This window comes from Lithobates pipiens, unplaced genomic scaffold (assembly GCF_037356315.1).
Source record: "Lithobates pipiens isolate NorthernLeopardFrog02 unplaced genomic scaffold, aLitPip1_a1.2 Scaffold_8, whole genome shotgun sequence".
Lineage (NCBI taxonomy): Eukaryota > Metazoa > Chordata > Amphibia > Anura > Ranidae > Lithobates > Lithobates pipiens.
In genome coordinates this window covers 213,945,824-213,967,890 of record NW_027507903.1, presented here as the reverse complement: position 1 = coordinate 213,967,890, position 22,067 = coordinate 213,945,824, and the positions used below count along the sequence as shown (strand labels likewise).

Below are 22,067 nucleotides of genomic sequence, written 5' to 3'. Positions count from 1 at the left end.
GGAACGTGGTGAGGTTCGTTGTGTACGACGGGACTACGTAGAGGCTAGTAGGCAATAGCTTTGGTCTCGTAATTTGAACTCAGCATGTGTGGCACTTTGTCCATCAGAAATTCTCTACAAACAATCGGAAAAAGTCTGATCGGATTCTATTGTTGGAAAATTTTAGATCTTGCTCTCAAATTTTTTCTGTCTGAGTTTCCGACAGAAAAAGTCTGATAGAGCCCACACACGATCGGATTTTCCGAAAATATAATACGATCTGACCTTTTCCGTCTGAATTTCCGACCGTGTGTACAGGGCATTAGTTAGCAGCACAAGGAACACTTCTCAATGACTAACTAATGTCTCTTGTGCTGTTTTTTTTACTTTTTGGTTTAACCCTTTCATGACTAAGCCTATTTCTGACATTTATTGTTTACAAGTTAAAATCCATATTTTTTGCTAGAAAATCACTTAGAGCCCCCAAACATTATATAAATATATAAGCAGAGAATCTAGAGAATAAAATGGTGATTGTTGCAATATTTATGTCACATGGTATTTGTGCAGCGGTGTTTTAAACGCAACTTTTTGGAAAAAAAGGACACTTTCATGAATTAAAAAAAAAAAAACAGTAAAGTTAGCCCAATTTTTTTGTATAATGTGAAAGATGATGTTATTCTGAGTAAATAGATACCAAACATGTGACGCTTTATAATTGCACGCACTCGTGGAATAGCGACAAACTACGGTACCTAAAAATCTCCATAGGCAACGCTTTAAATATTTTTTTACGGTTACCAGGTTAGAATTACAGAGGCAAAATTATTGGCAAAATTATTCCTCTCACTCTGAGAATCGCGGTGATACCTCACATGTGTGATTTGAACACTGTTTAAATATGTGGAGCGACTTCCGTATGCGTTTTCTTTGCTGCGCGAGCTCACGGGGATGGGGGTGCTTTATATTTTTTTCTTATTTATTTTATTTATGTTATATGATTAAATTGTGTTTAAAAAAAAAAAAAAAGATTTTTGATCACTTTTATTGCTGTCACAAGGAATGTAAACATCCCTTGTGACAGTAATAGGTGGTGACAGGTACTCTTTATGGAGGGATCGGCAGTCTAAAAGACCCCCAATCCCTCCTTCAAAGTATTCAGATCGACATTTTTGGTGATTCTGAATACTGTATATTTTTTTTTAAACCGGCGCCATTGGCAGCCGAGTAAACAGGAAGTTACCTAATTGACTAGTGTTGAAACCTTCAGGGAGTGTTAAAGTGTTGTGACAGTGCTTGGGCCTAACAAATGGCCATTTGGTCCAAAAACTGCTCCCCCAACCCAGAGGCTTGGGATATTTTATGATGGCAGCACTAAAGGAAAGAGTGGATGCACTAGAGAGGTAAGTATCCTTGGGTCATGGGGCCACCTCACGCAGACATTGAGAATTTGCCCCTGAATGAGCATGGTAACAGTGTCTCTTTAACATTTCTGTAATCAAGGTTCATGCAGATATGAGATAAGCGAACAAACACAATGGGAACAACGATAATGACTTCCATGTAATCGATAGACTCAAAATATGGCTATATTGCCTACACTGTTTTATGGAAAAATGTTCAGATGACACAACCAAACAAACCACATCTTAAATGATAAAATGACAAATAATAATCCAAGGTTATTAATGTTGGAAGTTAGTGATGTGAAGCTATCTCTATCTATCATATTTGCAAAACATGGAGATTATGGTTCATAAGTAAAAAAATAAACATATACATAAATAACTTAGTAGAACTAAAAGCAGAGCTTTTTTTCATTTTATATAGGGTAATGGAGGGTTATAACCCCTGTCAGTTTTTTGTTTGTTTTTTGCCACCTGTGTCCTATTAGAGAGATTTCACTTCACTTGCTGTCTCAAAGTGAGGGAATTCCAGGTTTTCATCAGATCTAGTGTTCCCATTGGAGATTTTCCTTTACTTTCACTCTCTATGATAATGGTAAATTGGACAAATAAAGAGGGTGAATCTCCCTAACAGGGGCACACACAGAAATAAATACCTGACAGGTGTTTTAATCCATCTCCACTCCATCCAAAAGTAAAAAAAAAAAAAAAAGTATTTGTCTAATGGCTATACTGTAACAAAATGAGATCCCTAAGGGACAGCCACCAACGTTTTCCTCATATATAAAATCAAGCAATTCCAATCACATACAGAAAACAATAGTTTGCTGTGTGTGATGTTCACATCAGAATGCAGTGTTTCAATGCGTTCCACCATTGTGCAATATTATGCAACATGTTTGCATAATATTGCACCACTTTGGATGGCCCTGCATGTCATAATGGGGAAGTGTCAAAAACATGGATGAAGAATTCCAGAATGCTCATAAGAGAGACAATAGGGCACAAGTCATTTAAAGGACTGGATCAGCAAGTAGTACATGGATCTCAGGGAAAGCCTGGGAGGTAATTTTTAAAGTCTGTGTGCTGTTGGGGAGATTTATGATGAGTTTGCATTCTGTTTGACACACATTAAACAGACAAGGCAAGCATAAGGAGAAGTCGTTCCAGCCAAGAGATAGAAATAAACTTGACAGTGCATTTCATACACAAGAAACAGTTTTGCTTGGAGTTGGGCTTTTAAGGAAAGCATCCCTGGGAAGCTTACAAGAACATCAGTGTCTTCAAAAAGTGATTCAACCTACTCAACATGCCATGTTGTGAAAGGCTAAAATGGAGACATTTAAGCAGAAAATTAAAATGTGCTAGATAGATAAAACAAACAACAATTGGGTTGATTTACTAAAGGCTATGTAAAGGTAATTTTAAGACTTGTGTCTTATAAATCAAAAATATGATGTTTCACGGATCATCCTATGTTAGGAGACAATTATAAAGCTAAAACAACACAGAGAATCTGGAATAGTTGGCATACCAACATAACTGTTAAATAGGAACCTTCAACAACTGCAATACTCCTAGGAAAAGTACATTGGCACGACAAAAGGAATATGGCACCTCAAAGTCTGCATATTCAATTTCACCAGCGCTATCAAAAATATATTGTAGGCATTGAAAAAAAAAATACATTTAGGTATCTAATGTCATGCCGAACATATATGTCATCACTTTTTTCTGGGAAAATCATGGGTGCAGAAGAGCTAGGTGTTCTTTTAACACCAACTGCTTTATAAGATGGTCATTTTTTTAGATGATGTTATGTATGGTTCTTTCAATGAGCAGTTGTATTTTTGGATTTCCTTCTTGTTCCTTCCTAGTGAAGTACTTGTGTTATTCTTTTTATTTCTGAAAATTATTATTATTATTGTTATTATTTTTTTTGTAATAAATAACTGTTTAAAAATACAAAAACATACCAAAACATTGCACCATACCCCAGCTAGAGTATATTGTCAGCCAACTAGTAACATTATTTAAAGCCCAGTTGAACTTTAAGTGCAAAGTTGTACATTCTGTTTTTAGAAAATAGCCACAGCCGGTGTAGAAAAGTCTGTTCCCTGCCAACATGCTGCAATAAAGGACTCTTACTCTATGAATGGATTTAATGTTCTCTCAAAAGATGTACAACATGCCCCTGCTAAGTAAGACTTAGGTCTCTGCAATCAGTAAAGCGTATATATTCCCCACTAATTTGAGACCTCTAGCTCTGGCTCAGTAAGGGATGAAACAAAAATTTAAATTGAAGCGCCGAACCACTGCAAAAAGATCCAGATATGACTTTATTCCACTAAAAGACAGAGGGACGACCCATAAAGTAGCCAAATCAGCCGCTGGAAAGACCCATGCTTATAATCACACTGGAAGAAATACCATAAAAGTCTGTTCACTTCCAGACCACTCACATTGTTCCCTATCAAGCCCTGATGAAGGGACTTCTTTGGACCCCCAACACACTATTTGGTTTGCCCACCCTTGACTTTTATTGGAATAAAGTCATATCTGGATCTTTTGGCAGTGGTGTGGCAATTTACCTTTTTGTAAATTTCACTACAAATCAATAAGACTGTGGAGATACTCTGGGGTATAGACATCTCCTGCCCAGGAACCAGATTAGTGACATCAACAGTTTAAGATAGCAATACCAAGAGGATAACCAACAAGACAACCTTTGAGTTAACAATGTGGTCCAGTGCTATTTTTACACTTTCCTTACCCATCAGTAGGTGATGTGTCCCTCTATGCAGGAGTCTCGTAGGGGACAGACTTTTCTGCACAGGCTGTAGATACTTACATAACTGTAGGACTTTTGTTCACCATTTATTTTCATACACATGGAACATATTTAACAGATTTCATCTGAAAGTTCAGTTGAGTTTATTTGAGACCACATGCCTATCTTTGATGGGATTATTTATTTATTTGAATGTACAGTTGAGCTGAAAATTTTAGGTATTAAAATCTAGAAGAAAGTAAGCTGTAACATTAGGATTAAACTCCAGCAGAAAAAGGGATTTTTAATCTGCTGTGTAATTGTTTCTTTGTGATAACTACTCACTCTGACATATGTGAACCCCCAATGACGAGGGCAGATAAAAAAAAAGAAAGAAATAAAACTGTTTGCTTCTTGAGTAAAAAAATAAAAAATAAAAATTGATCTCAGAAGAACACCATAAGAAGCTGCACATAAATGTATACTTGTGTTGGATAGGGATTTGTTAAAGGGCATTTCAAGTTAAATTGAAATCAATATTTGCTTGTGACCATTTTATAGTAACTCTGGGAATTTGCCCTTTCTAGCTTCAAGTATTTGTCAGGCTTTATTGCCATGTATACATTTCACCTGTTGAGCTATTTTCTGGCATAAAATATTAAGGTGATGATACTGTATAAAGAGTCAATGGCAAACCATCATATTTAGTTAAATTTGTAAGGGGTGTGGAACCTTACACAGAGGGGCCCCATGCAAAAATAGAAATAAAATTGAAACTGGTTATTTGGATTTATTTTTCACTGTGATTTCTATAGACACTCTTTCTATTCAGTTCAAAACACTGCAAGTATACTTTTAAATCCATCTGCATTAATCTTGGAACAGCTGACATAGTCCACAAGTCGTGACAACTGGAAGTCTTAGTATATGAAGTGCTTAAAATACAGCTAGTTTTTAACAATGACAACACAGACTTTTATGCTCTAAAATTGTGTTTTTTTTTTAATATTGCTATTATAATTCATTTTAGTAAACATTATGGATCTAATATAAGTAGTGTCCTGTCTTATGAATGTTTCCTACAGTATGAGAGATGAGTTTTTAATAGAGGCATTCTAAAATCGAAGTGTATCTAAACTGAAACAAATGTAACTGGTAAATAGCTCATCAAATATATATTGCTAATGAATATGACTCTTGCCCTAGGTTGACAAAAACACACTCACTCCACTATATGTACCTATGGAGGAGTGTCATTGTCACCCTAGGGCAGAAAGTGTGTTAGGACACAGAACAGCTACCCCTCCATTACATGGGGGATGATCCTGTAGTCCACAACACACTTCTTGATAGCATTATATGAGATAAGACTGCAGAGTGCACACAAAACAAGATAGCGCTAGATTTCTCAAATGACCAATATGTATTTTTTTGCACTTATGAACAGATGAAACAAAATGCTTTCACAGGTAAATTTAACAGATCAACGAAGAAAAATAAGAAAAGTTCCCAATTATAATAGAAACTTTAAGATCATGTGATAAGCTACTTAAAAGTATATCATGGCAACATAATAGTCCTTTGATGCCTCTCTCAAGTGCTATTTCCCACCAGGGAAAGAGAAGAAGCTGTATTTAAAATGGACCCTCCTGTATTGTCTGAGACTTAGCCCTTGTACACACGGTCGGACATTCCAACGGAAAGTGTCTGATCGGACTGTGCTGTCGGATAATCCGACTGTGTGTGGACTCCATCGGACTGTTTTTGTCGGAATATCCGACGGACAAAGTTTTAGAGCTGGGCTATAAGCCCTTGTACACACGATTGGACATTCCGACAACAAAATCCGTCTGATTTTGTCCAACGGATTTTGTCCGAAACTTGTGTTGCATACACATGGTCGGACAAAGTTGTCGGAAAATCCAAGCGTATGTAACGTGACGACGTTATTTCATTATGACGGGACTACATTCAGGCTAGAAGCCAATAGCTTTGGGCTAGGAATTTGATCTAAGCATGCGTGGCACTTTGTCCAATCGGAATTCTCTACACACAATCGGACAAAGTCCGATCGGATCATGTTGTCAGAAAGTTTTAGAGCACAGCTCTAAAACTTTGTCCGTCGGATATTCCGACGGAAACAGTCCGATGGAGCCCACACACAGTCGGATTATCTAACAACGCGGTCCGATCGGACATTTTCCGTCGGAATGTCCAACCGTGTGTATAAGGGCTAAAACTTTCCGACAACATGATCCGATCGGACTTCATCCGATTGTGTGTAGAGAATTTCCGATCGGACAAAGTGCCACGCATGCTCAGATCAAATTCCTAGACCAAAGCTATTGGCTACTAGCCTGAACATAGTCCCGTGGTAACGAAATAACGTCATCACGTTACGAATGATCAGATTTTCCAACAACTTTGTCCGACCGTGTGTATGCAACACAAGTTTCGGACAAAATCCGTCAGACAATATCCGATGGATATTGTTGTCAGAATGTCCGACCATGTGTACAAGGGCTAAAAGATGTTCTGAAAGGAAATGCTCTTTGTTCATTACTGGAATTGCGAGAAAGATATGTTACAACACCATGGGATGTTTGGAGATAGACAATTTCAACATTTTCTTCAGTCACTCCTAAAACCCCTCTGCTCGGTCAGCAGGTTAAGCCCATGGGAAAGACTTGTTGACCAAGGGGGAATGAACAGACAGGGGATTTCTAGTATATACAAGATGTTGATAGACCCTCTAGATTCTGGGTCCATGTGTCTTTTGGAGAGTTGGGAAATGTAATTGAATCAGCCGTTGCCAGAAATACTGAAACGTAAAGTTATTGATTATATACATTTCACTTCAACAGACACAAGGGTAAAATAAATTAATTGTAAACTATTAAATAAGTGGTATTATGCTCCATCAACATTGCATAAAATCAATTCTGATATTTCAACTCTGTGCTGGAGGGAATTCGGGGATGTGGGAACCCATGCTCACATATGGTGGCAATGCCGTTTGTTCCAGCCATATTGGAAGTATTATACTTAATTAAGAAGATCAGTGGGGCTAAAATTGGGCAAGACACCTGGAAATGTCTGTTACATATGATGGGTGACTGAAGGAAAAACTATAGAGCAGCAATTACTCCATTCCTGTTAAATGCGCGAAAGCATTAATCCCAAAGCAATGGAAATCAAATAAAATTCAGACGATAAAGGATTGGTTTAGGGAAGTGGATAAAACTAGGCTAATGGGAGAACTAATATACTTCCAAAATTACTCTGAAGTAAGATTCTATAGGACCTGGAAGAGTTGGTTAGAATTCAAACAATGCTTGATTTACATAGGTAGTGAGAGCGTTATTTAAAGGCTATCCCTCTGTTTTTTTTGGAGTTTGCTTTTAGGTTGGAATCTAGGGGGGAGCTATAAGGTAAGTAGTTATCCTACCCTGGATCCACCCTCTTAAAATTAAATACATTTTTAATTATATTCACATTTTTGATACACGCAGTAATTCATGGTATAGTAAGGGAGATGGGAATAGAATTTTTTTTTGTGGTATTTGATAATTTGGGAAGGAATAAGGGGACATGGGGGTAGAGGGTTGAGACCCCCCCCTTAAATAAAATGGAAGGGGAGAGATAAAGATGAATAGGGAGTGGGGATTTTGTATAAGGGATTGGGGGGGGGGGGGGGAGGTGAGTTAATGGAATATGGGCCGTTTTTAAATTTTTACTTTTTCTAACAACTTTGACATTTTTCAGGATGATATATTCTAGGAGAGATCCATTCTTGTGTTTTTTAATGATTTGTATATATGTTTTTGGAATGATATGTAAGGTTTTATATTTGTATAATAATTTAATAAAAAATAATTGAAACACAAAGTTGTAGTTGCACAAAATGGGGTGTCCTCTCCCCACTGTGTATTAGCTTTAGAAAATGCCCAGAATTTATTTTCGAGATTTGCAATTTTCAAGTTCTCGATTTTCAGACGTTATTGTATCTCATAAAATACAGTGACAAAATGTGCGGTTTGAAACCCAGTTTAAGGCTATACATATGTTTGTGCAATAGGTTGCAGGAACTGAACCCTGGCTGGTCTAAGTGTGAATTTGAATGTCAATAGTTTTATTGATAACAATTAGATTGAAGCTCATTTGAAAATGGGACAGGGCTCCATTTTTGTATGTAAACATGGCTGAGGAGGATAGTAACTAGTTTGAACTAAATGCAACAGTTCAGGCCACTGAAAAATCTCAACTGGACTAAATGCACATCTGTGAAATCATATGACATTCTCTGGTGGTGTTCTTTGAGTCTCTTTTTTTCTGACAGGGTTTAAATCAATAGTATGATCTGCAAACAGTGGACAATTTTTTTCTTTGATCAACTTGGATTATTCTTTGTAATTCTAGAGTAAAAGGTATGAGCTACTGGGAACTTATGGTGGAGGACTGACTGACTTTCCAGTGAAGGATCTGTAGGTCTGATTCACCATAAACACATACAGACCTCTTTCTTCAGTGGTCTTTCATAATGGTGAATTACTGTACAGAGTTCCACATGAACCTTACTTAAAAAAAATCTCTGAGCCACTGTTACTCTCACAACCCCTGCCTTTGTTATAGCCAGCACTAGAATTGCTAATGTCAACTGGTGTTAAACACAGTACGGGAGGGAGTCACTGCCTTTGTTGAGTGACAGGCCTTGGGCCTAGCAATTGGCTCTATGCCTGAGCTATACCACATGGGAGAATGTCACATGCTTCCCCATACCTGGAAGCACCAGGTCCTGTCATCAACTGTGACAGAGAAGGAGCAGCAGGGCAACTTGGTATGGTGAGTATTAGTGGGTTGGGTGACCACTTTGCAAAGACACTGCCACTTTGTCCGGAATTGGCAAGGTGACAATTGTACTTGCAGTACAATTATTCTTTATAGGAACAACTTCCCCAACCCCCAACAAACCTCCCAAATACATACACATCCTTGCTCTTCTGAGATTTTTCTTGTGAGGCCCACTGGGCTCCACCCAACCTATTCTCCAAATGTCTTCTGACTGGATCCTGCTTTTTTTCCCAAGCATGCATGCAAATTATTTTAATGGAAAGCCATCTATGTTGTGTCCCTACATCAAAAAGCTTTCCACTGGGTTTTTTTTTCTCCGTCCTTTTTTTTTTTTTTTTTTGCTTTCTCTCTTTTCTGTACTAACCTCTTTCTATAATATATTGAACAATTTGTTGGATGTGCAGGGATCAAGGCAGGCTAGGGTATGTTTGACTTTTGTACACCCGTGCTTACTATGCTCTGAGGCTCTCTGGGCATAGGTTCCTTTCCTGCAACCACTCTCAGAATCCAAGAGGTCTTTCTTTACCTATTGTACTAGGTCCTTTCTCTTTTATTAGATGGACTTTTGACATCTCCACACACGGATTCTGGTTGTTCAATGTGGATTTTGTATGTCATACTGTACACCTCTCTGGATATTTTTATACTTTTGTAAATGTACTTTCCAATGAACTGGAATATATGTTAGACTCATGTATGGGGTCAATATTTTTCTTGTTATCTGCTGCAATCCTCTAAATAAAAAATAAATAAATTAAAAAAAACTTTCCACAGGAATGAATGGAGAATTGTGGTGCACATGCCCAGACATGAAAAATCTCAGCTGGGAGACTTTAGGGGAAGAGGCAGTGGATCAACCAACAGATCGAACAGCAATATCTTGGAAAAATCGAAAGACTTAAATCGTTTTAAACAAATTTAAACAGTTATCTGAACAAAGAGAAAGTTCTAGGGCTGCTTTCTAGTAAGTCACAGAAAAAGAAGCCTGGCTTTTCTGCTCACCGTCTTAGCTTAAAAGTGTTCAGTCACTAATGCAAACAGATAAGGACCTCTGACCTTACTCTGACTTTCCAAATAGGCATATGTGTTCTAGGTCTGTGACATACTTATGCCAGAAAGTCAACCCAACAGCACGTTTATTAACATTATCAAAAATAGATCATTGTGGGAGCCCCCATATTTTTCTATACTAAAGGTTTACATTCAGGGTCCTTTTTTCTGCACATCTAGCACTTAGTATAACTAGATGATTGGAAAGTTTCATTGTAATGTTTACAGTTTAATAATTAGTGAAGCATCAGCCATACCGTGATACCACTCTGGCAAATAGCATACAAAAGAGATACAGTGACACACACATATGCTTGAAAGTACCAGTGCAATGTTCCGCCCCAGGTGTATTGGGTACATAGAAGAAAGACCACTTATGCTACAACAATCATCATATATGTTGTTGAATACACATGTTTTATTGGTGATGTATACACCCTTTATATTTTTTATTATTAAAATCTGTAATTTTACATTTATTGGTGTTTTCATTAGTTCCCCTCAAAGTCCCACAAGTACCGATGGGGGGGGGGGGTACTTTTTTTTTTTGCCCCAGGTGTATTTGTTTCAGAAAGTGATGATAGCTAAGTCCTATATTCCTATTCTGCATTATCCTACTATTTTTAAATAAAAGTATTCTCTATCTACTATAATGACAATGACCTATTTTATTATCATTATTTACTAGCATTGCTATTTAATCTCTGCGATGAGTATGGATGCACTGGCAGTCGTTTTTTTTTTACTGCCCCTAAATGCTTATGCCTCCAAACTCCTCTGAAAGTTTATGTGTGCATGGACACATAGGCTAATATGGAGGAGAGTTCAGAGTCAGTAAAAAAAAAAATTAAAAAGCAGCTGTAAATACGTCCTATCTCCATGAGCCCTTACACAGTATACAAAAACGTGTTTGTACACGATTGAGATAGTTATATTTTATGCTAAACTTATCTGTATTGATTGAAGCTTTAATGACCAGAATAAATTCTGTTATACCTTTTATTTTATATATCTTTTAATCTTTTTTTTTTTTCTTATATATATTGCAGTGATTGAATGTTTTGTAAACATTGCTTAGTCATTTAATTCACTGTTACTGATCAGCAGCTGGAAGACAGTGTTATCTGACCCCAGACTCTTCAAGGTGACCACAGCTATAACAGACACACTGGTCACAGACGTGTATATGATCTAGCAAACTTATGTTTATAAAGAATTGCTCATCCTGAGATATATACATGTGAAGATGTTACATTGTACATAACAGGATTCCGGACAGTGTAGAGCACAAAAAGCACTATATATTTCTATGTGGTCTGGAAGGATAAAGGGATGTGTTCACTATAATGCCAGCTACATTTTTTGTATTACACATAACCCACCTACCTTACTGCTCCTTTAAGACAGCTTTTCTTATTCTTGTCTGTTACATCCTCTGAATTTTTAACAACTTCCACAGACTCTTCCGCAACCTTTTTATGGCATGTTAGCACATAATTACATCCATCATTGTTATCCCAAAATGTACCAACTGAAGTGTCATAGCATATACAGAACTCCACCCGTGCACCCTCTTTTTGATAGGGGCTCACTAATGAAATAGTGAAACCAAACTGATCAGTACTCCCATTAGAAGAATCAGGAATATATTCTGCTATCAGATCATAAAAGCTGTGCCAGTCATCAAGGGACATTCTTACATAGACCTGTTTCTCATAAGACAAATTAAGCACTCTAATAATCCCCTTCATAGCCGATGTGCCCGGTATAAAATCCACCGATTCTAGTGTCACTTTTTTTGTATTCAGTCTTTCCATTAGGCCACCAATTGGAGGTAATATAAAGCTTGGAGTTAAATAAAATTCCTCAATTTTGTTGTTTTCTGTTTCAAAATTTGGTGCTACAATTGGTACATCCCATGTATCAAACTCTTTGACAGACACTAAATCAAAGCCAAATGCATCTGCAAAAGACACTTTTCTTGTAACTGTAGGTGGTGGTTCCAGGTCTCCATCGTCCGAAGATACAGATGATGCTCGTCTTCTGGGAAGTGGGGATAAGCGAGGCTTAATTGTAGCTTTCACATCATCTTCCTCTGTGCACAAATCAGTTGCACCCGGTAATTCCAATAGTTTATGCTTATCTCCAATATTTTCTTCAAAACTCTCCATCTTGCTCTTAGATGTGTGCAGTAGAAGAGCAGAACAGCTTGTGACAGTTGACATTTGAGACTCTGTGACTTAGTATGAGGATTAACATTACACATGACATTGCAAAGAGGAGTCAGGCCTATTAATACGCGTGGTGGCTTGTAAACTATTTTGGCCTTCCAAAAGGTTTTAATTCTGATACCCTAAGTGTTACATGATTAAAAATCAAAGCATTTTTTAATAAACGTGTTTTATGACAGTTCCCCGTTAGTCTTTTTCAGTGAGATAAATAGTTATGCGTGTTATTTATTTTTAATCATATATTAATTGATGGGACGCACAAATATTTACCTATTTAACTATTTTCATTGATAAATCTTTTTTTATAAAGAGATAAACAACATTATGGCTTCCCTATTTAGTTTTTTTTTATTATTTACTCTGATAAAGTTTGCTTGCAGAACTAGTTAATGCATATTTGCATATTTGGCATTTAACTTACTTTTTTTTAGGGTCTGCATCAATAGTTAAAAATGTGTATGTGTGTCTAGGGTTGTGTTAATGATACTAAAATCAGGGTCATATTGCAAATAAGATTTTTTCTTGCTGCAAGGCCAAAACAAAATGTACTGCTAAAAAGCTACTTACATTACACATTTATTAATATTTTTTATTCTGTGGAATGATTTTTTTCATTTCACATACTTTCTCTTTAACCACTTCAACACCAGGCACTTAAACACCTTCCTGCCCAGACCAATTTTCAGCTTTCAGCTCTGTCGCACTTTGAATGACAATTGCGCGGTCATACTACGCTGTACCCAAATGAAATTTTTATCATTTTTTTCCCACAAATAGAGCTTTCTTTTAGTGCCATTTGATCACCTCTACGGTTTTTATTTTTTGCTAAACAAATAAAAAAATACCAAAAATGTTGAAAAAAATATGTTTTTTTTTGTTTCAGTTTCAAAACTTTGTAAATAAGTACGTTTTCTCCTTCACTGATGGGCACTGATGGGGCTACACTGATGGGCACTGATAAGGCGGCACTGATGGGCACCAATGAGGTGGCACCAATGAAGTGGCCCCAATGAGGTGGCATTGATGGACACTGATATGTGGCACTGATAGGCAGCACTAATGGGCATTGATGGGCACTGATAGGCAGCACTGATGGGTGGCACTGATGGGCGACACCGATGAGCACTGATAGGTGGCACAAATTGGCACTGATAGCTGGCACGGATTGGCATGGATGGGCGGTACAGATGGGCATGGATAGGTGGTACAGATGGGCATGGATAGGCGGCACAGATAGGCATGGATGGGCACTGATAGGTGGCACGGATGGTCACTGATAGGCGGCACAGGTGGGCACTGATAGGCGGCATTGTATTATGTTATACTGTACTAATGGATGCCAATCAGTGCCAAACAATAATGCATGCCAATTAGTGATGCCCATTGTGGGCACTGATTGGTATCCATTATGGGCACTGATTGGCATCCATTGTGGGCACTGACTGGCATCCCTGGTGGTCTAGGGAGGATTACCTTGTGCTGGGCATCCCTGGTGGTCTGGTGGCATCCTTGGCGGTCCAGTGTGGGCATCCTCAGGGGGGCTGCGCTGATAATCAATCAGCACAGACCCCCCTCTCTGACAGACCCAAGTGAGGAAAAGCCGATCACCAGCTTTTCCTATTTACACTGTGATCAGCCGTGATTGGACACGGCTGATCACGTGGTGAAGAGTCTCCATCGGAGACTCTTTACTGAGATCGTAGTTGCAGGGTGTCAGATTGACACCCCGCAACAACGATCACCGGGATGCGCGCCCTGGGGGTGCGCAGCGGCTCAAAATTCTGATCACGTCATATGACGTCCGGTCAGGATTTTGAAACCACTATGCCGCCATGTATCTGCTATAGGGCGGGCGGCAAGTGGTTAAAGATATTTCTATAATAATAATAATAAATGTATGTATTTTTATTTATTACAAACTGCTGATCTACTGGGATTTTCATGCACAACCATCTCTAGGGTATCCAGAGAATGGTCTGAATAAGAGAAAATATCCAGTGAGCTTTAGTTGTGTGGATGAAAATGCCTTGTTGATGTCAGAAGTCAGAGGAGAATGGGCTGACTGGTTTGGAATGATAGAAAGGCAACAGTAACTCAAATAAACACTCGTTACAACCAAAGTATGCAGAATACCATCTCTGAATGCACAACACATCAACCCTAAAGCACATGGGCTACAGTAGCAGAAGACCACACCAGGTGCCACTCCTGTCAGCTAAGAACAGGAAATGTGCACAGGCTCACCGAAATTGGACAATAGAAGATGTTGCTGGTCTGATAGTTCTCGATTTCAGCTGCGACATTCAGATAGTAGAGTCAGAATTTAGTGTAAACAACATTAAAGCGTGGATCCATCCTGCCTTATATCAACTGTTCAGGCTGGTGGTGGTGGTGTAATGGTGTAGGAGGTATTTTCTTGAGACACTTTGGGCCCCTTAGTACCAATTGAGCATCGTTTAAATGCCATGGCCTACCTGAGTATTGTTGCTGACCATGTCCATCCTTTTATGACTACAGTGCACGTATCTTCTGATGGCTACTTCCAGCAGGATAATGCACAATGTCACAAAGCTCAAATCATCTTAAATTGGTATCTAGAACATTACACTGACAATCAGATCACTGTACTTCAATGGCATCCACAGTCACCAGATCTCAATCCAATAGAGCAGCTATTGGATGTAGTGGAACAGGGGATTCGCAACATAGATGTGCAGCTGACAAATGTACAGCATTTGCATGGTGCCATCATGTCAATATGCACAAAAATCTCGGAGAAATGCTCTCAACACCTTGTTGAATCTATGCCGTGACGAACTAAGGCAGTTCTGAAGGTTAAAGGGTCCAACCCGGTACTAGCAATGTGTACCTAACAAAGTGCATATATGTATATTTCTATATATTGTAATCTGGGTGATGCCTAGCTCAGTTGTAGATGAGTTTTCAGTGAGTTGACAGCCAACAGAAAATTTGGTTTAAGGGCGTGGTAGCCCACTTTTATTGAAAGTAACAAAAATGAAAGTTTATACATGCACGGGTTGCCCACACAGGGGTTCTTCTCCCAAAAATTACAACACAAACAAAAATGTCAAGCCACCTGGCTCTCAAGGCTCACAGTACAAAGCTGCACAGGCCCACTCCTGGCCTCTAGGAAGCTGTTCTCCTGACACTCCAGGCTTTCACACTCCTCCAAGATTCATGGTCCCCTCTGGTCCCCAGGACTCTCTCTTACAGTTGTCGCAGCTATTGGCTCCCCGACTCTCTCAGCTGGCCCAACTCTCTCAGTCCACTGACCTGGAACCTCTCCCACATGGAGTGCCGTCTCAAGGATATTGCCCTGGTTCTTAAGCGGTAGCACACCTCCCTCCTGGCTGCAGCAACTGCTCCAACACCAACTCCCCTGAGCTATGCTCAGATCTGCCTTATAATGTGTGCACCTGGACACACACACAATCTACAGAACTTCTGGAAAGCCTAGACACAAGACTGAAGACTCCATCCCTCTCAATGCTCTTTGACGTCTTCAAGTTTCGGGTCCCAATCCAGATGTACAAAATCCAGAGAAAACTTAAAGCATACCTTTCTCTGCTCACAAATCTTCTGCCGGAACTTCTCATGCCGCGTACACATGACCGGACTTTCCGGCAGACTAGGTCCAACAGTCTTCCCGACGGACCTTCTGCGTAGTTCCGACTGACCTTCCGAAAGAACGGACTTGTCCACACACAAATGGACTAAGTCCATTCGAAAGTCTGTTAATTTTGAACGTGATAATGTTAGATGGGACTAAAAAAGGAAGTTCAATAGCCAGTAGCCAATAGCTTCCCTTGCTTTGTGTTTGGTCCGTCGGACCAGCATACAGACGAACGGTTTTCCCAATAAGAATTGAGTCCTTCGGACAGATTTGAAACATGTTCTATTTCTAGGTCCGTCTGATTTTCTATGTGAAAAACGATCGGATTAGCCCACACAAGATTGGATTGTCTGACAGACTGATTCCTTCGCATCTAGTCTGCCATAAAAGTCTGGTTGTGTGTACGCAGCATCAAACTGCCTCTTTGAGAGTCCTGTGTCCATTTTACCCTCATTTTCACAGAGACCAGGGATCTTACTCTTGCAATATATATATATATATATATATATATATATATATATATATATATATATATATATATATATATATATTCTATATAGATAGATTAATAGATAGTTCATGTGTTTCTTATATTAACTATGAAGATTATTAGTACATTTTATTGTAGATTTATACCTGCTTCTGCTTTGTAGAAATAGAAAGGCCATCCCAATATCTTCTTCAAAATTAAATAAAGAGGGAGTGCAAAGATAAAGGGGCTGCTTGTTTTAACTGATAATTTCCAACGCTGTACTAAAAAAAAAAAAAAGAAAAAAAAAAAATACTGGGAAAATCAGCAAGTCTATAATATGAACAGGAAGTAACCTTTTGCGAGATGTTCTCTATGCAAACATTGTAGGAACATACACCATAGTTATCATGGTTACATGGAAGTACATTTTAATACTTGTCAAGTTTTGAAAATTAGAACTGGCTAGAGACTGACATGGAATAGTAATTTTAGTAAGATTATTAAAGTACACATAGGTTCATACAGCAATTATACGTTTTATACTATTTGATTTTAAGACAAGCCAGAATTTGCATTTAACATGCAAAAACATAATGGTATGGACACCAATTATAGGGATAGGTGAAAGTAAACGTGTTTAAAGTGTATGTAAACCCCAAATTTATTCTACTTGTATTCTACTTTGTCCTACTTGAAGATCCTGCCAGTAACAGTACTTGTTACAGGCTCACAGCCACTGCCTTGCAATTGGTAGCAGCCTTGTCAACCTGCTCTGTGAACCGCTTCAGTTGGCCACTGACTGCCTACCAGGTCTACTAGAAGTATTCACAGGCTTGATAGTACTATAAATTGTAGCCCGACGTAGTATAAATCACAAAGGCCTTCATCAGTGACCATCCCTTGTTCATTCAGAAAAGGTATACACAAACTCACGGATGCTGGATTTAATGGCTGTACTATTATAATGGCTTCTGGGTCAGGAAGTATTTTATTGTACAGTATTTACCTGTATGCAGTATTAAAATGTCTCAATGGAAAATCACTGAATTCAGAGAAGGCTTCCAAAAATGTCTCCATACTAGAGAGGCAAAGGCTTGCACAGTTCAATCATTACATTCATTAAAATATTAATCATTACATTAATAGAATAAATCTTTTGGGGAAGGTTTTAGGTTTTGCATTTGGAGATTGAGTACTGTTTTAATCTATACACTACAAGTTGAGACCAAGAGTAGTTTTCTGTTTTATCGTTTTATCAAAATAGTTATTGGCCAAATAATCAGACAGAGAGTAACTAAATATTGCAGTTTACTATATAGGTCTAAAGTTAGAAGCAAAAATGCAAAACACATCCAGGAAAGCATGCATGCACTGCAGAATAGTGAATGCTATACAAACATATGAAAGCTGCACAAACATGGACACACCAACTTCTCTTTGACTCAATCAGGGTAACGTGTGGCTGCAAAGAATAGTCTTAATGAAGAATCAGCAGAAAGTCTACCACAGTTCAAAAATCCGCTACTTGTGATTATTCTCATAAAGAGTGGGTCTCACGGTGAAGTCCAGGGTAGCTTTGGTAAGACAGTCGATCAGATGGAGAGTTCCAAAGCCCAAGAACAAAGAGACAACCCCACTGGCATTGGATTGATATTTTTATCAATTGAGGAGTGGCATCCCACAGTAGCTGGGTCTTCTAGAGAGGCTGAATGCTTCCACACTCTACAAACCCCTTGTTCTTAATGTGAACTGTTAGACAGGGTCTATTCAGCTTGTTGCAGGCTGGCTGGTAAGTGGGCTGTGAACTTTTTTGGGTATTTTTACATGTTTTTACACTCTGACCTGGCTGCCCACACACTGGTTTTGACAGTGGAGGGCAATTTACTTGGCTGCTGATCATTTGTCTAGCTATTTCTGCCCCATCAGATGTGGCTTCCCTGTGCTGCCAAGGGAGAGAAGCTGAGAAATGTATACTCATTGGGTGTCCAGGAACCCAGGCAGATGTAGTAAATTGAGCTATTCAGTTGTTATCTTATATTTAGCTTCCATTTAATGGATCAGCCTTTCACGTGTGGGAAAGCTCAATAATAGTAATGTTTGCTTTCTTATTGCAGTGTTTCTAAAATATCATACAAAACAACCTACATTACAAGAGCTAGGTTTAACAGATTTGTCATCTGATCTTGCTGTGTCTGTACTTCTGTACTGTCCTTGTTATATTTGACACATTGGGAAACATCACCTTGCATCAGGAGTGGTAGGTTATAAATAGTGTGCAAAAGGGCAACTCTGCTTGTAGGGTTACAAAGAGAATCATGCCATTCTAGTAAAATTCTTCACACTGTGTTAAATGTTTAAAGATATAAAAATGTTTGCATGCATATGTGAAGTCACTGTACACCATTTTTTACATAAAAATAGATCTATATATCTAGCCAAGTTTGGACAAATATATATTTGTTGAATGATTATCAATAGATAATGAAAGATCAACTAAAATATGACACCATATCACCATAGGAGAATAATCAAATTACAGATTGTGTACAGAGTTTCTCAGTACAGAGTAACAAAAATGTATTGGAAAAAGAAAGTTTCAACATGTATAGGTGATATTATCGAATAATCCAGGAGAGGGAATGGACATGGATCTACCAAGTCTTTCTGCTTATACTTCTATTCGGGATGATAAGGCCTTGAAATATGACTACACAAAAAGAAAGGGAATAAAGGGATAAAAAAACGAGAAACAAGAATATGGGGGGGGGGGGGGTAATACATAGGATAACCAGAATGGTAGTGAGTCTTGCACAGTGTGAGGGGTGGCAGAAGGAAATCCCCAGGAAATGGCAACTAGTTCGGAAAAGCAGTAGGGATAATATGGACAAAGGAGAAAGTGACTATAGTATTGGACATCAGCTAAGGTCAACCAGGAAGGCTTGGAATTGGGGATATTCCTCTGAATTTCTCATAATTACCAAGTTTTTAGCTACCAATTCCAACATATGCATAATGCCATTGAGGGTCTCATAGCGATTCAGGGAACGAAGGCTTAATATAAGTTTTCCAGTGTCTAGGTATCAATTGTCTAACCGCAAAGATGAAGAAACAGAGAAGAGAGTGTTTGGCGCAAGGAAACAATTGGGGTAAACAAAGTTGGGAGTTCCAGCAAGAATTGGAATGGGATGGAAAAATATAGTGAACCTTTGAGATGGAAAGATAAAATCTGCAGAGTAACTTGTAATTGCGTTCCTTAGTGGCTCAAGCCATGTTTATGGGTAGTAACTAAAAAAAACATCCCCACGCATCTTCAGGAAATGGTGCGTCCAAGCTCTAGTGTCCATTTAGATGCATGGCTAGGGAGACCAGAGGATACATTGCTAGATAAAAAGGTACTGTATATATCCTAATAATTGTGTGGGTTGGGAGCAAAGAAGAGCTAGACAACTGCTTGAATGGATTGAGAGAGCGATACAAGGCAGATTTTGTTAAAATGGTTCACTAGAAGCACTGCAGCTGAAGGAACATGAACCAAAGCCCCTATCTAATCAAGTTTAATGGGAAATGTGTGAACTATAGGTATTCATGCAGACATGCATACTGATAAAAACATATAAAAATCTGTAAATGTGTCTATGTTTTGGTTCACAGGACATGCGTTCATCCCATAATAAAGTCCAAAATATGCAAACAACAAAACAAACACAAGAGGGTGATTTAATGAAAAAGGCATAAAAAAAACAATTAAAATGCACTCACTAGAAAAAAGTAGATCAAGGTTTGTCATAGACCCATATAGAACTTCATAGGATCACTGTGAGGCTGCAGAACATGCATCAACAGCTTTCCAAAAGTGGCAAGATATCTGCGGCTCCAAAACAGCACCTCTTTCGGCTGGTTGAAAACAGAAAGCGGAAGGGATGTGGCTACATGTTTCAGGGCAGAAAGGAAATTCAAACTCTACTTAAGTTTATAGGGTCCAGATCTTTGAAACCAGTTCCGCTTTTTCAATCTATTATGCAAGTTATTGTATGAAAAAGGGAATGGAGGGCTGGTCACTACCATGGGAAACATGTACCAATGCAGAAAATAAATAAAAAATAACTGTACAATGAGAGGTTCTAAAGACACACTTTCCTTCTCAAAAACACATAGTAGCCATTTCCCTTGAGAGTGCTGCTAAACCACCCATTTCCTCCTTTTCCTCAAGAGTGCAATTTTGTTGGGCCTGCAAATGTACCCTTTACTTCCTACTCTCCCTACCCAAGGGCACATAGCAACTATGTTTTTATTTGGGCAAGTTCTTTACATTAAAAAACACTTATATAATCTAAGAGAAAGGGGGGCGTGGCCGAGCGACGGAGCGGAATGGCGGCTTAGTATACTTGCTCCGACGAACAGGGCTGCTTCCTCAGCTACCATCAGCGGAGACAAGCACATTGCGGAGCTGAGAGATGGTGGGGAGAAGCTCCTCTCTCAGCCGTTCACAGGCGGATACGTCCTCCCAGCTTAACCGCACCATACCGGAGATATTCCGGTCTCAGCAGATGGATGCTCAGGCCCCTAAACAGCCCGCTGACGGCCATGCGGGAGGCCAGGCAAAGTCACAGCACGCCGCCACAGGCACCGCCACAGCATATCAGCCTCCGTTCCTCAGCCTGGCAGACCTACAGCTTGTAGCGGCTGATATCAAGAACACGCTGGCATCGGCGATAACGGATCTAAAAACAAACATTAAAGCGGTTGCTTCACGTTTGGATCAGGTGAAGGCGTCCACCTCCACTCACAGCGCAGCCTTGGAACAGGTACAGCAGGCTACCAGTGTCCACACACAGCATCTATTGGAAATGCACCGCCATATCGAGGATCTCGATAACAGAGGAAGGAGGAGGAACCCGAGGTTCAGAGGCGTACCTAAGACAGTAGAAGGACCCCAACTTCAGCAGGTAATATGGGCCCAATGCAACACCCTACTGGGAAGACCCCCGGATACTCCCGTTGATATGGAGCGATGCCACAAAGCCCTGAAACCTAGAGGCCGAGAGTCAGACCCACCTAGGGATGTGGTATGTTGCTTTGTTAGCTTCACACAAAAGGAGGACATTTTACACCAGGCTCGCATTCAAGGCCAGCTACAGCATAATGGCCAGCCTATTCAGATCTATCAAGACCTCTCAGCCATCACATTGCAACACAGGAGAGCTCTGCGCCCGCTGCTCAATGTCCTCAGAGAAAGGCGTATAATGTACCGCTGGAAATTCCCGTTCTGTTTGACGGCCACAGTAGGCAACCGATCTGCCTCCCTGCGTATGCCCGCAGACCTACACGACTTCTGTGACACTCTCGGCATCCCCAGAATTGCCTTACCGGAGTGGCTGAGCTCCTTCAGGCAGCCTGAGCCCTGGATTGTGGTTCATCATGATGCAACTCCTCGATCAAGACGACACAGGCAGAGACGCAGAAGATCTTCTTCGGGTTCATCTCAAAGGGGCCCTGATGCCATGATAACCGAACGGGGCCCGAGAGCATCTCCTACATCATCACGCCGAAGAACCAATGGTTAGGTGACACCTGAACAATCGGCTTTATTTGTTTGCTCCCTCTCTCATTTCCTCCCTGGTTTGCCTTTATTCCCATTTTGCCTGAGCCTCTGACTACACATAAATTTTTGTTG

The 22,067-nt window shown here is 39.4% G+C and overlaps 1 protein-coding gene across 2 annotated transcripts in view; it reads right to left on the bottom strand.

Moving 5' to 3' along the window:
• Positions 1-12,292, bottom strand: part of PPP1R3A (protein phosphatase 1 regulatory subunit 3A) — a 58,504-nt gene extending 46,212 nt beyond the window's left edge. For both annotated transcript variants that reach the window (XM_077470959.1, XM_077470960.1), the window contains exon 1: positions 11,443-12,292. In XM_077470959.1, coding sequence (XP_077327085.1) covers positions 11,443-12,281 — 839 coding nt within the window. In that variant the 5' untranslated portion in view covers positions 12,282-12,292. The remainder of the gene's footprint in view (positions 1-11,442) is intronic.
• Between the last annotated feature and the right edge of the window lie 9,775 nt (positions 12,293-22,067).